Source organism: Papio anubis, chromosome 1 (assembly GCF_008728515.1).
Source record: "Papio anubis isolate 15944 chromosome 1, Panubis1.0, whole genome shotgun sequence".
NCBI lineage: Eukaryota > Metazoa > Chordata > Mammalia > Primates > Cercopithecidae > Papio > Papio anubis.
In genome coordinates this window covers 92,718,169-92,733,782 of record NC_044976.1, presented here as the reverse complement: position 1 = coordinate 92,733,782, position 15,614 = coordinate 92,718,169, and the positions used below count along the sequence as shown (strand labels likewise).

Genomic DNA, 15,614 nt, shown 5'->3' with positions numbered 1-15,614 from the left:
GTGCTCTAGGGGTCACTCTATGATTGTTGTTGTTGTTGCTGTTGTTGTTGTTTTGAGACAGAGTCTTGCTTTGTCACCCAGGCTGGAGTGCAGTAGCGCGATGTCTGCTCACTACAAGCTCCACCCTCTAGGTTCACGCCATTCTCCTGCCTCAGCCTCCTGAGTAGCTGGGACTACAGAAGTCTGCCACCACGCCCGGCTAATTTTTTTGTGTTTTTAGTAGAGACGGGGTTTCACCACGTTCGCCAGGATGGTCTCGATCTCCTGACCTCGTGATCCACCCGCCTCGGCCTCCCAAAGTACTGGGATTACAGGCATGAACCACCGCGCCCGGCCACTCTGTGATTTTCTTTAAGGCTCATCCTAGTATTCTCCTAGTCCCTAAGTAGATGGCTGTAGGTTTTGTTTTTTGTTTTTCGCAGCTGGATTAAGGATTGCTGAGAATATGGATGTTTTCTTTTAAATGTGGAAGTCAAACCCAAACTTTGGAGCGTTGGCCTCACAGTAGATTATGACTCTGGCTGCCTTAAAATAACCCGAAGCCTTTGCCTTGCCCCAGTTTATCCGTCGGCCGAGTATGCAGGACTTGCTGTGGGTGACCAGGCCCCTCATGCAGAATGGTGGTCCAGAGACCTTTACAAAGCTGATGGGCATCCTGTCTGACCTCCTGTGTGGCTACCCTGAGGGAGGCGGCTCTCGGGTGCTCTCCTTCAACTGGTATGAAGACAATAACTATAAGGCCTTTCTAGGGATTGACTCCACAAGGAAGGATCCTATCTATTCTTACGACAGAAGAACAAGTAAGTTTTCTGAGTTCTGCTTATAAATTGGACCCTGTTGTTGGTTAAGTTGATGGTGTAACACTTCCAGGTGAAACCAAACCTGGGGTTGCATCTATCTTGTCTTGTTGAGTGGCCTTAGGCAAAGAGACTTCTCCCAGAAAGTCCACTTTCCCTTGCAGAAAGGGGGCGTTGCTTATAAGCAATTCTGGACATGAACCACAGAAAGAACTGAGGCCCACTTGGAAAGGGAACAGAGGGGCCATTTCCCACTGATGTAATTGAACTAGGGCTAAGTTCAGGAGGAAGAGAATGATCCGCAAGGAAGCAACCCAGAGTTGCAGGCAAAGCTCAGGTCAGAAGGGCCCTGGCAAGTAAACACGGCTGTGGGATGCTTTTACAAACGCATTGCAGTGAAAATCTATGTGTGTAGTACTAAATTACATTCCGAATGGCAAATTCCTGGCAAATCATCTTCCCCAACTTTCACTTTTTTTTTTTTTGTCTTCTATGGGGTAAAGGAGGGTGGGGTGGGGAAGAAATGTAACTGGGTGCCCCTGTAGTTAAAAATTGAAAAGAGGCAGCAAGGGACATGCCAAAAGTAGTAGGATTCTAAGATAGCTACACACCACAAAGCAGCTAAGCAGCTAATTGAAGGGAAATGACGGAGGCTCAAGCTGAGATTCCAAGTAGGGGTCTTTGTTTGGCTTCTCAGTCCCTTTCATCTGAGAAAGACCTCAGTTCCTAGCAGTAATCAGAGGCAGGCTTCTCAGCCTCCTTCTTCTAAAGCAGAATAAACCACAGGCAAGCCCCGTCCTTTGTTTCTCTGATGAGGCCATTACTGAGAGGCACTGTGGCATTTTGCTACTAATGATCAGCTTGTTATTGGTGGGGTACAGCCTATTAATTTAGGTTATTCGTCAAATCCTCCAGCATGGGGTTGAATGAGACATGTGATGTGGATACACTAATGACTATGTTGAGTTACAAGCAATGGGGAGTTTCTGTAAAATCTGTCCCTTCTCTCCTGGCAGCATCCTTTTGTAATGCATTGATCCAGAGCCTGGAGTCAAATCCTTTAACCAAAATCGCTTGGAGGGCGGCAAAGCCTTTGCTGATGGGAAAAATCCTGTACACTCCTGATTCACCTGCAGCACGAAGGATACTGAAGAATGTAAGATCCCAGCTGGGCTCGCCCTGTGTACCCTGGACCTCCCAGAAGTGTGTGTGTGTGTGTGTGTGTGATGTGCCTTCCTGGTAGCACGTCTCATGTTTGTTTTTTGCTAAGTGGACTCTTGCATTTCCTCCCCCATCCACAGTCATCGCTGGAATGCTTTGCTTCAGTGCCCCTGCCTGGGCCCTCCCCTCTGTACTGCAGCCTACAATGAGGTTTTCTGTCCCACTGCTTGAATTATATCCCTAATGGAAGGGTTCACAGTTCTCTGAATCCTGGCTACTCAGAACAGATAAAGACAGGGAGGAAGGGAGGAAGAGTATTTTCTCCCAGGGGGTCCAAATCTAGCTGTAACGATGGAGGTTCCGAGAAAATAATACCATCAATATGACAGGGACTTCTGAGATACTAAGAAATTAGATTCTGTCAGCCCAGGAGGTTGGGAGATGGTGAATTGTTCTGGGAAATGGCAATAGACTGAGAAAATAAAAACACTTCCTTAAAAAGCCTTTCCCTAACACTAAGTGACAGGGGCAGAAAAGACACAACCAAAAGTTCTCTCTCACTTTTCTCTCTGTTCGTGTCTCTGTCTCGATCTCTGTCTGGTTTTAGGCCAACTCAACTTTTGAAGAACTGGAGCGCGTTAGGAAGTTGGTCAAAGCGTGGGAAGAAGTAGGGCCCCAGATCTGGTACTTCTTTGACAATAGCACACAGATGAACATGATCAGAGTAAGAGGGGGTTGGAGGATGGGGAGGGGAGGGGAGGAGGAAAGGGTGGGGGCAGGAAAGTTCCACTTGTTTCCTTTTCCCAGCAAAGAGTTAATCGCTATTGGAGTTAGATCAAAATACAAGCAGGCCCCAAAGGCCCTCATTCCAAGCAGTCACCAAGTGGGGTCACTGACTTTGGATGAGAAATATGTTTCTTGAATTCTGGGAGAAGTCTAAAAGCTGCCATAAGACCAGTGGTTTCCTGGAGTTTCCTGCTTTTATGAGTTCACTCAAGAGCCTCAAATTCAAAGAGGCATCTCCCCAAGAGGCCAGCTCTGTAACTCCAAAGATCATTGAGTGTGTTTGTCTGGTCTCATTTTCAACTTTGCAAAACCAAGACAAGAGTTCTATATAGCAGGGACACTCAAAAGCAAACAAAAATATCCATAAGCAAAAGAAAGCTTTTTATATACCATTTTCAGTGCCCCCCATCTCCTTTGCCCCTACACATCTTCCCTCTATTCTAGAGACCCATGGACTGGGGGAATGCGATAAAGCTAGGTATGCCTCATAGTGGAACAAGCTCACTCACTCTTTAGGGAGCCTTAGACTCTCTACCCTCAATCACTAAAAATTAGAAATGGCTGAAGAACAAGACCAAAGATCCTGTGGAATTTCTAAGCAGTGACTGTATTTCTTCTTCCCAAGGATATCCTGGGGAATCCAACAGTAAAAGACTTTTTGAATAGGCAGCTTGGTGAAGAAGGTATTACTGCTCAAGCCATCCTAAACTTCCTCTACAAGGGCCCTCGGGAGAGCCAGGCTGACGACATGGCCAACTTGAACTGGAGAGACATATTTAACATCACTGATCGCACCCTCCGCCTGGTCAATAAATACCTGGAGGTAAGGGGCTGCAAGCCCCATAGTGGGCCCCTTGAAGATAGCCCCATGAGTGGGACCAGAGCTCCCTTAGCAAGTCAAGTGGTCTTGAACTTAAGCTTTCATTTTCCCCACTGAAGAAACAAGAATCCCTACATCCCCTGTGCAGTTCTCATTCTCTAACAGCTTATCCATACTTAAAACTTATCTATGCTGAAAACTGTTTCTTCTTCACATCTCCTACCTTCTCATGCTGGGCTCCTCCTCCTGTAGCCCCCTTTAAGCATCTGCGTCTGTCCTCAACCCTCTCCTGTCTGCCATTGCTTGAGTGGCCATCTATGGCCAGTGTCCCCTTAACCCCACGGTCCCACTGTTTGCAGGATGCTCCTGCCCCCAAGTTCTACAAGCACATCAGCCTAAACACGTCCCCTCCAAAAACTGTATGTTCTCTTTGCCCATAAAACATATCCTCCTCCTGTATTTCCTATCCTAACTAACATCATCAGTGTTTGCCCAAATTCTCAAGCGAGGGATTTCAGGGTCATCCCTAATTTTCCTTCTTCACCCTCCACACAGCAGCTGTCACTTACTGAGTGTAACTTTATGCCAAGCACTGTGCCAAGTGCTTTTACACACATTTGCTTCATTTAATTCTCACAGCTCCATGAGGCTTGCACCATTGTCATTGCCAATTTGCAGATAAGAAGCCAGTGCTTAAAGAGGTTAAATAAGATCCTTGCATGACCATTAGGAGAAGCAAACAGGATCCAGCTCTGGAGATGCCTGAGTTCAGAGCCTGCCCTTCTGATTTCTCTTACCAAGCTTTGTCTCCTCTCCCTCCTAAATATCTCTCAGCTCTGCCTCTTGCATTCCAGGCTCTCTGAGGACTAGAGGCTTTGTCATCTCTGCACCAGCCCATTCCAAAGGCTTCCTCCCTGGACTCCAGGGTCCAGCCTCTGTTGGCCCAGGCATTTCTCTACACTGGCACCAGAGTTATGTTCTGCAATCTTGCTTACATTGCTCTCCGATTTAAAATCTTAATGATTTGACCCCCAAATAACATAGGTCCCTTCCAAATCTGTCCTTCCCCACCTTCCCAGCCCTTGCTCACTGCACACCCTCAAGTCTGCTACCTGGCCCTTTCACGCCCACAGGCATTCCCATTCCATGAAGTCTTGGGATTCTACCCTTTGCAAATGCTGTTTTCATTGCTCATTTATTAGAGCACTTTTGGTCACAAGCTTTTTGCTTAAACAAAAAGAAAGCATTTATTGGTGGACATAAATAATGAAGTTCAGGGGGATCCAAGAGTTGGAAGCCACCATGAGCCCCTGTGTCCTTCCACCTCACTTTTCTACTCGTCTCTGCTCAGCGTCAGCCCTAGCCAAGCTCTCTCCTCTGCTGGTGCCCTACCTGCTTACAGCCCTTAGCAGTCATCTGTACACCAAAAATCCCCTTCCCATAGCAGAAGCATGCTCCTAGAGAGTTTCCCTGTCAGTCTGGCTCCTGTACCCACCCCTCTGTACTCTGACTGGGAGGCCTGGGTCAGCTACCCACCGCAGGGCCATTACTATGAGCAGGATTACTGTGAAGTGGAGGAAGATATTTCCCCAAAAGAAGAAACACAAGGTAGAAAAGTGTATGTCTACCAACGCCTGAAATGACTGTCCCTTTCCTCATCTGCTGAGCTTCTACTCATTCATTCTTTGAGACTCAACACTCAGCTCTCAAATGTCACTTCTGCTTTGACGGAGGTTTAGTCATTCACTCCTCCGTGCTTCCTGGCCCTCTCTTCACACCTCTCTCGGCCCCCTCTCCCAGCTAGATTAGAGTTGGCTGTTGACATATCCATCTCTGGCTGGGCAGCTATTTAGAATCTGGGAGTTATTTAGAATCAGGGAGTACATCTCAGTCATTTTCAAATTCTTGCCCTCATACTTCCAGTAAATGACTCCATCTAAGGGCAGATCACTCTTGCCCATGGGCCAGATCTGGGTCTGTGTCATCTAGAACTGTTGGAAGGTAGGGGCTTCTGTGAGCAATAGGAGAGGGAATAAACTCAAGGGCCCTCGGGAGCATGCCCTCTTGTCTCAGACTTGTAAGTCCTGAGGATAAGCGAGGAAAAGCATAGCTCTATCTGTCACCTGGTGCTCTTGAGGACTTCCTGTTGCCCTGGTGCCACCACAATTTTCCAGAGTGTATGACCCTCTCTCTCCAAACTCTGGAAGTGGCAGCACAGGCTCCCCAGTGGCCTTTCAGAAGGTGCCAGTCATGGCGGCAGCACCAAACTGCAGGCAACTACTAAGTGATCACCAACTTGTCTGAAGACAAGAATGACCTTGAATGCTTTCTATAAAACAGGACTTTTTTAAAAATTTTAAATTTTCTTTCTTTATTTTACCTTAAGTTCTGGGATACAAGTGCAGAATGTGTAGGTTTGTTAAATAGGTATATGTGTGCCATAGTGATTTGCTGCACCTGTCAACCCATCATCTAGGTTTTAAGACCCACATGCATTAGCTATTTGTCCTAATGCTCTCCCTCCCCTAGCCCCCCACCCCACCCCAACAGGCCCTGGTGTGTGATATTCCCCTCCCTGTGTCCATGTGTTCTCATTGTTCAGTTCCCACTTACAAACAAGAACATGTGGTGTTTGGTTTTCTGCTCCTGTGTTAGTTTGCTGAGAATGATGGCTTCCACCTTCATCCATGTCGCTGCAAAGGACACAATCTCATTCCTTTTTATGGCTGCATAGTATTCTATAGTGTATATGTACCACATTTTCCTTATGCAGCCTATCATTGATGGGCATTTGGGTTGGTTCCATGTCTTTGCTATTGTAAACATACATGTGCATGTATTTTTATAGTAGAATGATTTATATTCCTTTGGTTATATATCCAGTTATGGGATTGCCAGGTCAAATGGTATTTCTGGTTCTAGATCCTTGAGGAATCACCACACTATCTTCCACAATAGTTGAACTAATTTACATTCCCACCAACAGTGTAAAAGCATTCTTATTTCTCCACAGCTTCACCAGCATCTATTGTTTCTTGACTTTTTAATAATCACCATTCTGACTGGCATGAGATGATATCTCAATGTGGTTTTGATTTGCATTTCTCTAATGATCAGTGATGATGAGCTTTTTTCATATGTTTGTTGGCCACATAAATGTCTTCTTTTGAGAAGTCTCTGTTCATATCCTTCACCCACTTTTTGATAGGGTCGTTTGTTTTTTTCTTGTAAATTTGTTTAAGTTCCTTATAGATTCTGAATATTAAACCTTTGTCAGATGGGTAGATTACAAAAATTTTCTCTCTCATTCTGCAGGTTGCCTCTTCACGTTAATGATAGTTTCTTTTGCTGTGCAGAAGCTCTTTAGTTTAATTAGATCCCACTTGTCAATTTTGGCTTTTGTTGCCATTTCTTTTGGTGTTTTAGTCATGAAGTCTTTGCCCTTGCCTATGTCCTGAGTGGTATTGCCTAGGTTTTCTTCTAGTTTCATGATTTTGGATTTTACATTTAAATCATTAATCCATCTTGAGTTAATTTTTGTATAAGGTGTAAGGAAGGGGTCCAGTTTCAGTTTTCTGCACATGGCTAGCCAGTTTTCCCGACACCATTTATTAAATAGTGAATCCTTTCCCGATTGCTTGTGTGTGTCATGTTTGTCAAAGATCAGGTGGTTGTAGATGTGTGGAGTTATTTCTGAGGCCTCTGTTCTGTTCCACTGGTCTATTGGTCTGTTTACAAAACAGACTCTTAAGCATCAACCCAAAATGACTGGCTTGGAATTTCCAGGGAAGAGGCCTGGTTATCTGCATGTTTACAGACCTATTAGATTTGTGGGACCTTGGAGTTCCCTTGTACAGTTACTCAATTAACATCTCCCTCCTCTCATGGTGACTCTACCTGCTAAGCCCTTATTCCCAGGCCCACCACCATCCACCCACTGCTATTATAACATAAGCAGGACCTGTGCCGGGGGTGTGGATGGAGGAGAGAGACTCTATTGCTTTATTTGTGCAGCATGGAGTTCAGTGGTTCTCACAATGTTTTTGTGAAGTACTATGAAGAATACACCTTGTCTACTTGACATTTGTATCATGACATAAATGGCTTGTTTTCCAGAAGGATTATTTTTTCCATGCAGCTTGTACCTAATGCAGCCCCAGGCACCCAATAGATACTTAAAATACATTAGTTGCTTAAATGGTTAAGAATTCAGTCTCTGGACCCACACTGCCTGGGTTCAAATTCCTATTATCTGTGCCCAGTTTCCAAATCTATAAAATAGGGATATTAACAGTACTTAACTAATAGGCTTGTTAATGAGAATTAAATGAGCTAATTCATGCAAAGCACTGACATATAGTAAGCACTTAATAAATATTAGCTTTTTAACAAAATACAAGCCAAAAAACATTGCTCAGGAGAGAAAATGATGTTAGTGCCTCCTGTAAATAGGCCTCCAAGCTGGTGTTCCTCTAGGAATCACAGAGCTGCAAATCACATCCTCCCTGGCCACCAGGGCTTCACGAGGGCCTCTGAGCAGAGGGGTATGATGGGGGCAGAAGCCCAGCAGCTGTGATAAGGTTGTTTCTGGTCTTCCTACCCTTGGGTGGAGGAGGAGGAAAACAAGGGAGCAATGAACAGAAAGGAAAAGACAGCAGGGAGGAAATGTGTGAGGAAGAAACACGTCACTGTGACTTGTCCTGGAATTTTCTGCTTCTGTTCTTGTGTTTTGGGAAGTCTGGAGAAGACTTGGAAATCATTCACCTTCCCACCCTGAGGATGGCTTAGTAGCAGACAGGCCATGAAAACTCTCTGCTGATGGCTCTAAAGGTCTCTCCAGGGCAGGAAAGCAAGGATGTTGCTTCACTGGGCTGCTGAAGGCCTGCCTGGGGACTCTGAGTAGAGAGTATAGGCCCCTCCCAGGAGGGCGGCCCAAGCACCATGCTGGCATTTCTGTGGACCATGGTCTGGTGTCTCAGACCCTCTCCACAATGACGACTGCAATCTCATTCACCCCATACATACATTCTGTCTTTCCTCTGATCCCCTCCCCTTAGCAGGAGGAAATAAATGGAAGTCAGACGGCCCGGTTAGAAGGGAGGCAGTGGAGTAGGAAAATAGATGATGGTGGTTTGGGGAGCCTCACGTCATGCATGGGGAGACATTCATTCCCATGGGCCTTCCAATCACCCTCTTCTCCAAATCTGAGGACACAGGACAAATGGGTCCTCATACAGGCAAATATCTTAAACTGGTATGTGTATTCATTTATAGTTCTAATGTATTCAGATATATTTTGCTTCTGGAGAAAAGCACAATTAGAAAAATTAATACATTATTCTTCTTATTACCCTTCAGTTAAAACAAACATACACATCCCTCCCCTTTGTATTTTTTGTTTAGCAAAAGATTAGGCCTGGCACAGATGAAATACTATTCAGAGTTCACAGTGTATTTTCATTTCATAATATATTTGATTTTCAGGTCTTGAATTTCACATCAGGAAGCTGAATTCAGCCAGATTTTAATACAAAAATACCTCTGATCAAGGCATAAAATTGTACTTTAATCAGTAACCACTGTATTTCTCTAAGCTGTGAAAAAACATGTGTTCATTAACTTCTTTTTCCTCTGCTGTCAGCACAGTCAATACACATGCATAACTCCTTATTATCGACGTGGTGATTATCTTGCTGATGAATTCTCAAAGGCCAGAGTTTTGGACTATTTTTTCTCTGCACCTTGCATGTTCCTGGCCACATGCCACCACCACCCAAACAGAATGGACTCAGGGAATGTATTTTTCAGGATAACCTAAGAAAAAATAGGATTAAGAAGATAAAACTGGTGATCATGTAATGTGCTTTAGAGTCAGATGTATAAATATTTGCGAATTATCTGTCCTATTGCTTTCTTCTATTAATTTATTGATTCTAGATGTGCATTGGAAGGCTAGGGAGAAATCAGGGGATTGTGAGAAAGAGCACAGAAGTCTACATCACACAAACAATCATATTTCAAGGGCCATGAACTAGATCCTAAGTAACTCATAGGCAATGACCTCATTTCATGCCTCTAAGAAACATATAACTGACCTGAAGAAGGAAAACATGGGCAAGGGGTAGGCTGGGGTCATAGGTGGAGGTCCAAATAGTAATCAATGGAGCTCATAGGGTGGACTGATATTGAACCTGCTATGAGCCAGCCACCTGCTGGCCACTTTTGCATTTCATCTCATGCCATACTCCCAATGACCTGCCTAGTAAGCATGGTTGTCATTTTATAGAATTAAAAACAGAGACTCAAAGAGGTTGACAGTCTAACATAATACAATAGCTGAATGGGGGATCTGGAATTCTAACCCAGAGCTGCCTGACTCTGATGAGAAAGCTCTTTCTGCTATCATATGCAGCCCACGTTAATAGGGGCTCAGTAAGTATTGTCTGGATAAATTATATAATGAATCCAATGAAGGCAGACATTATTTTGTAATATGCACTATTATGATTAGATTTTTCTGCTTGAAAGTAGCTAGATTAGAGTAGGAAACCAAAAAGATGTGAATTCATTCAGTCATTCATGCATTTGCATGGATTGAACTACCCACACTTGAATAAATGCTGTTAATCCTTGATTCCTTGGAAGCTCACATGGGAGAGATAAGTGTGTCGTTAAATAATGCCATAATAGTGGTATCTCAGAGGACTGGCAGAACATAATTCAATCTGATAGAGTAGAAACAGATTGTACAAATCCAATTCAAAACATTATAAATCCTCTAAGCACTGTCAATTCTTCCTCCAAATTATCTCTGAAATTCCTCCTTCTTCCCCATTTATGGCCTCTGTTTACAGAAGCCTGTACTGTCTCTTTTAGCTGGTTGCCAGGCCTTCAGTCTCTTGCTGTTCAGCTCCCAACTGCTTCCAGCAAGATCTTTCTAAAACCCCAGGCTTGCTATGACTTAGCACCCACAGCTCCACAGTGACTCCTCATTGCTGTTAAAGTAAAGGCCTTGGCCGGGCGCGGTGGCTCAAGCCTGTAATCCCAGCACTTTGGGAGGCCGAGATGGGCGGATCACGAGGTCAGGAGATCGAGACTATCCTGGCTAACACGGTGAAACCCCGTCTCTACTAAAAAATACAAAAAACTAGCCGGGTTTATGCCATTCTCCTGCCTCAGCCTCCCGAGTAGCTGGGACTACAGGTGCCCGCCACATGCACTCCAGCCTGGGAGGCAGAGCAAGACTCCGTCCCCAAAAAATAAATAAATAAATAAATAAATAAAGTAAAGGCCTTCCCAGTCTAGCCCTTCATGCTTCTTCCATGTTCTATGGGACTGCCCCAGGCTTCCCACCTGGTACCACTGAACCTTTCCATCCTTCCCCCATTTGACTGACTGGTCAACACCCACACCCACGCTTCGGGACTCAGGTCCTATGTTTCGGGCCTTCTTCTATGCACCATTCCTTTCCCTGTAGCCCTTGATCATGATTTGTTTATACGCTTCTGCACCTTCATGGCCCTGAACCCCTCAAGGGCCGAAACTGCCTTACTTTTCCTTTTGACTTCCCAACTTACCTTAGTGGAGCTGTAGTCACATAGAGTAGACACTCATAACTGATGCTCTGGGCTGTAAAGGTTAAATTTTCCAGCTAAGCAAGGAAGAAAGATGGTTTCAGGCAGGAGGAAGAGCATAAGCAAGCGCAGAGGTATGAAGCTCAAGAGAAGTGGACGGGCTGGGCAGAGGTGTGGCTGCAGCATCAGGGGAGAAGCAGTAGTGCCTGGAGTCAGCCGGTATGGCTTGCAAAAGCTTCATCCTATGCGTGAAAGGACACCATCTCTTGCACCAGTGGGCTCTGTGATTGGAGGCAACATTGCTGTTTCATTGCCTGAAAACTGAGGATGATAACCCGAACTGTAGTTCAAGTGGCATTCACTGGTGCGGCTAAAATGGGTGTTTGTGGCCAGAATGTGGTCTGATTGGTCAGTGCCCAGCTCTGTTGATTATCAAATGTTTTGAATATAGTAGCGCCCATGTGCCTAAGTTGTTGGGATGATTCAACAAGAAACTTTGAGAGCTCAAGTGCCCTGCAGTTGTCAGCCAGGTGATTCTCTTCCTTTGGACCCAGTTAGACACAGGTGTTGCCTAGTGGCTTTGCCCCAGTGTGAATCTTTGTGCTCCAACTCGATCTTTTTATTTGTTTCATTATTGTATTTAATTTGTTTATTTTAGAGACAGACATTTTTTTTTTTTTTTTTTTGAGACGGAGTCTCGCTCTGTCGCCCAGGCTGAAGTGCAGTGGCCGGATCTCAGCTCACTGCAAGCTCCGCCTCCCGGGTTCACGCCATTCTCCTGCCTCAGCCTCCCGAGTAGCTGGGACTACAGGCGCCCGCCACCTCGCCCGGCTAGTTTTTTGTATTTTTTTAGTAGAGACGGGGTTTCACCGTGTTAGCCAGGATGGTCTCGATCTCCCGACCTCGTGATCCGCCCGTCTCGGCCTCCCAAAGTGCTGGGATTACAGGCTTGAGCCACCGCGCCCGGCCCTGACATTTTTTAACAGCTGTGCATTTCCTGTCCCTTTGTTTTCCAGTCGTCATGTGTTTCCTTACTCTCTGTGGGTGAATGTTTCAGATGTCTGTTTGCGGTGCCCAGCGTGCAAGATAAAATTTATTGCGGTGCCTTCAGCCTCTAACTTGCCATTCCAACCAACACAGCCCAAGGCTATTTTATCCAGTGGCTTTTTCCATGTCGTGGGAAATAAATCTTGAACGTTACTGTTTAAATTTGCCAGGAAACTCATTCTGGGATGTTTGCCCACATCCATTGGCATTTCTCAAAAGGAACCCCAGGTGTCTACCTTGACACCAGCAGGGCCACTCGAGCCCTCCATGGGCATTCATCGTCCACTTTGTTCTCAGCCTGAGTTTAGGAGTTACAGATGTGAGAGGCGGGATTATACAGCCAACATCTCTAAGGGGGACGTGGCTCCCTTACCCTCGAAGACCTCACTCCTAGCACGTCCTGGGTGTATTAGTCAAAACATGTCCTCTTATGCCACGCCAGCGCAGGGTTGCTCCCCACTTTGATCATCAAGTTTAAACAAAAAGAAAGATTTTCTTTCTTTCTGGGCCTCCACTGGACATCGTTTCCCACCTGACAGATAATTTAATGTATCTATGACCAAATGTGTTTGAATTAGAGACAGAGAGGTCACAGTGAAAGAAGGAAGCCTGCTGCTACTGCAGCTTGTCCTCCCAAGGAGGTGTTTGATTTAGCTGTGTAAACAAATGACTGCATTCTCCAGAGGTCCTGAGCACAGCTGCCTGTGCTGGAGAGGGCTCAAACCTCTTCCACCAGGGTGAACTCTGCTTCCTGGTGAGTGCCAGCAAAAAAAAACCAACAAAGAGCTGTAGGACTTGAGTGGACTTCAAATGGTAGTGGTCCTGCCACTTGGGCTCAGCCACAGCAGTTAGGAAACTAAGGGGCGGGAGGAAAGCCCTTTTCTTGCTTTATTGCCATTGGCTGTCATAGGGCATTATCAAAGAGGTTCTCTTTGAGATTCTGAGCTCTGGCTATAACATTTGCCCAGAATCTGCCTCTGAGGCCTCAAGACACTGTGTTTTTATTCAACAAAGACGCCCTTTGATTTCTTTTCCCACTAGTGGTGCTAGGTTTGAGCACCTTACACTGGCCAGTTCTTGTCTACCTACATTCTTCCCTAACGTTCATGATTGCATAGTTACTCTTAGTGTGGAAGCAGACAGCTTTTACACATAGACTCCACGGCCTTAGCCTCCTAGAACCTACTATGTTCTAACTTACGAGCTAATCAGATCAAATATATCAAAATCAAAAACCTCTGCTGAGAGTTTATTCATTCGTCTCTGTCTCCCAAACATACTTATGTACACATGTGCACTCATATACATGTCCATTAGCCAAGATTTTGACTTCAGGGATCAAAGCAACTACCGATAGGGAATGAGGTCACTTGCTGCAAGGCAGGTGGCTTCCCCATGAGAATACCAGGCTACCTCATGACTCATACTTCAGAGGGTGACCCAGGAACATCTGACTCATGTCCAAAGCAGCTTCTACAATTGCTCTACCTTGACCTTGGGAAGACGTGGGGAGGATGACATTCAGGATTAGCTTTATAAAGCCTTCCTGTGGGCAGAGTTGTCTAACTTTCACCTAATGACTGAGAAGCAGCTAGCGAGCATCAGTGGGTGAGGACCCACCCCCTCTCACCTCCCCTACTGCCCAGCTGGGACATGGGCTTTGGCATCTGTCCATAGCATCGTTCTAACCAGATGAGGTGTTATGGATCTGCTCAGGATGGGATATGTTCCCAGACACATTATTTAAAGAAAATAGCTCCCTTCCTCCCCTGATAAACAGCTGTCATGGCTAAAAGGTAACCTGGCTGGGGCTTAAAAGTCTGTTGACTTTCAAGATACTTTGCAAAAACAGTCATAAAAATGGTATTTATCAGGTCCTCACTATTGGTGAGACGGTTTGGTATACTACAGTGGTTAAAAACACAGAATCTCTCCAGAGGTTTACTTTGCTTAGTCGTGCCTCCTAAGTGAACTTGGACCTCATAAGGTGGTTGTGAGAATGAAATGGGTGAATATGAGTAAAGTCCTTGGGCCAGTTTTGGCCACGTAGTAAGCCTTCAGTAAGCATCTGCTTTTATTCCTACAGGGAGGCACGTGTAAGCCTTCACAAACACCATCTCATGTGATTCTTAGAACAAACCTATGAGATAGGGCATAGCTCAATTTTGTAGGTAGGGAAACAGAAGTCACACAATTAGGAAATGGCAACAGGTCTGTTAGACTCTTAAACAGTATGCTACACCAATTTGCAAGACAAGGAAGACAAAGCACCTTTGAAAATGGGTCAGATGTTTTAGGGTAAATGAACATTTGAGAATCTTTTAAGTTTTTTTCCCTCTAGAGATTATCAAGGTATCAATCTAGGGGGATGCATCAGGAAACATGACTATGAATCAGCTGCCTGATAAACCAGCCAGGATGGAGCCCACGTCATCACAGGAGTCAGCAATGCCACTGAAAACATCAGCTGCTTATTCCTGTATAGATTTCGCCCTTAAGACATGAAAGGGGAGTTCAAAGAGAATGGGCCAGATAGCTCTGAGAGTCATCTTACTAAAATGTAGTTATTTTTACTAGCTTTTTTGTTTTAAGAGTTATACTGTCATTAGCACCGTAGCAAAAATTCACGTTTTATTAATTTCTCCTGGTTTATCATGTGATTCTAAGGTAGGATGCAGAGTTATATTCAAAACACACAAACCAACTCAACTCAGTAAACATATATCGAGGTCTTGTCATGACAAAATGCCATTCCAGAGACCATGGTGAACAAGCCATGGCCCCAGCCTCAAGGAATTTACTGTCTCTGGAACTGTGCTGGCCAATACAGTAACCAGCAGCCATGCAGGGCTATTTCAATTTAAATTAATTAAAAGTAAAAACACAATGCCTCAGATGCATTAACCACATTTTAAGTGTTCAGTAGATATTTGTGGCTCCTGCCTGCCATATTGGACAGGGCAGATATAGAACAATTCCATCACTGCAGAAAGTTCTACTGAACAGTGCTGCTCTGGGCAGAAGATCTTGTTCAGGGATGTTACACCCCAGCTTGAGGCTAGAGGGTGGCTTATCCTCAGAGTAACAATAGGGAACAGTGGCACTCTGCAGGCTCAGCACTGAAGACATGGATGCAGGCTCTGCTTCTGACCTAGATTGACCTTGGGCAAGGCCTTTTGCTCCTCTGATCCCAATTCTTCACCAGCCAAGTAAGAACATCAGACCACAAGCCCTCTAGGGCTCTGTCCAAATGCCCTATGACTGAGTGAACGGGTAGAACATTCTATGTGTGTGTCACAACGTGAAGAGCAAAGACTTTCATCTCCCCAAATAATTTTGTTTTTCATTTTAGGAATTAAATTGCAGATTAACTCTAATTGCCAATACTAAACTTCTCTATATGCAGTTCTAAACTTGACAAACCAATTA

The 15,614-nt window shown here is 44.9% G+C and overlaps 1 protein-coding gene across 1 annotated transcript in view; it reads left to right on the top strand.

Annotated features, from left to right (window-relative positions):
- ABCA4 (ATP binding cassette subfamily A member 4) overlaps nucleotides 1-15,614 on the top strand; it is a 128,400-nt gene that overhangs the window by 39,378 nt on the left and 73,408 nt on the right. The window contains exons 8-11 of the mRNA XM_021921000.2: nucleotides 560-800; nucleotides 1,814-1,953; nucleotides 2,566-2,682; nucleotides 3,370-3,567. Coding sequence (XP_021776692.1) covers nucleotides 560-800; nucleotides 1,814-1,953; nucleotides 2,566-2,682; nucleotides 3,370-3,567 — 696 coding nt within the window. The remainder of the gene's footprint in view (nucleotides 1-559; nucleotides 801-1,813; nucleotides 1,954-2,565; nucleotides 2,683-3,369; nucleotides 3,568-15,614) is intronic.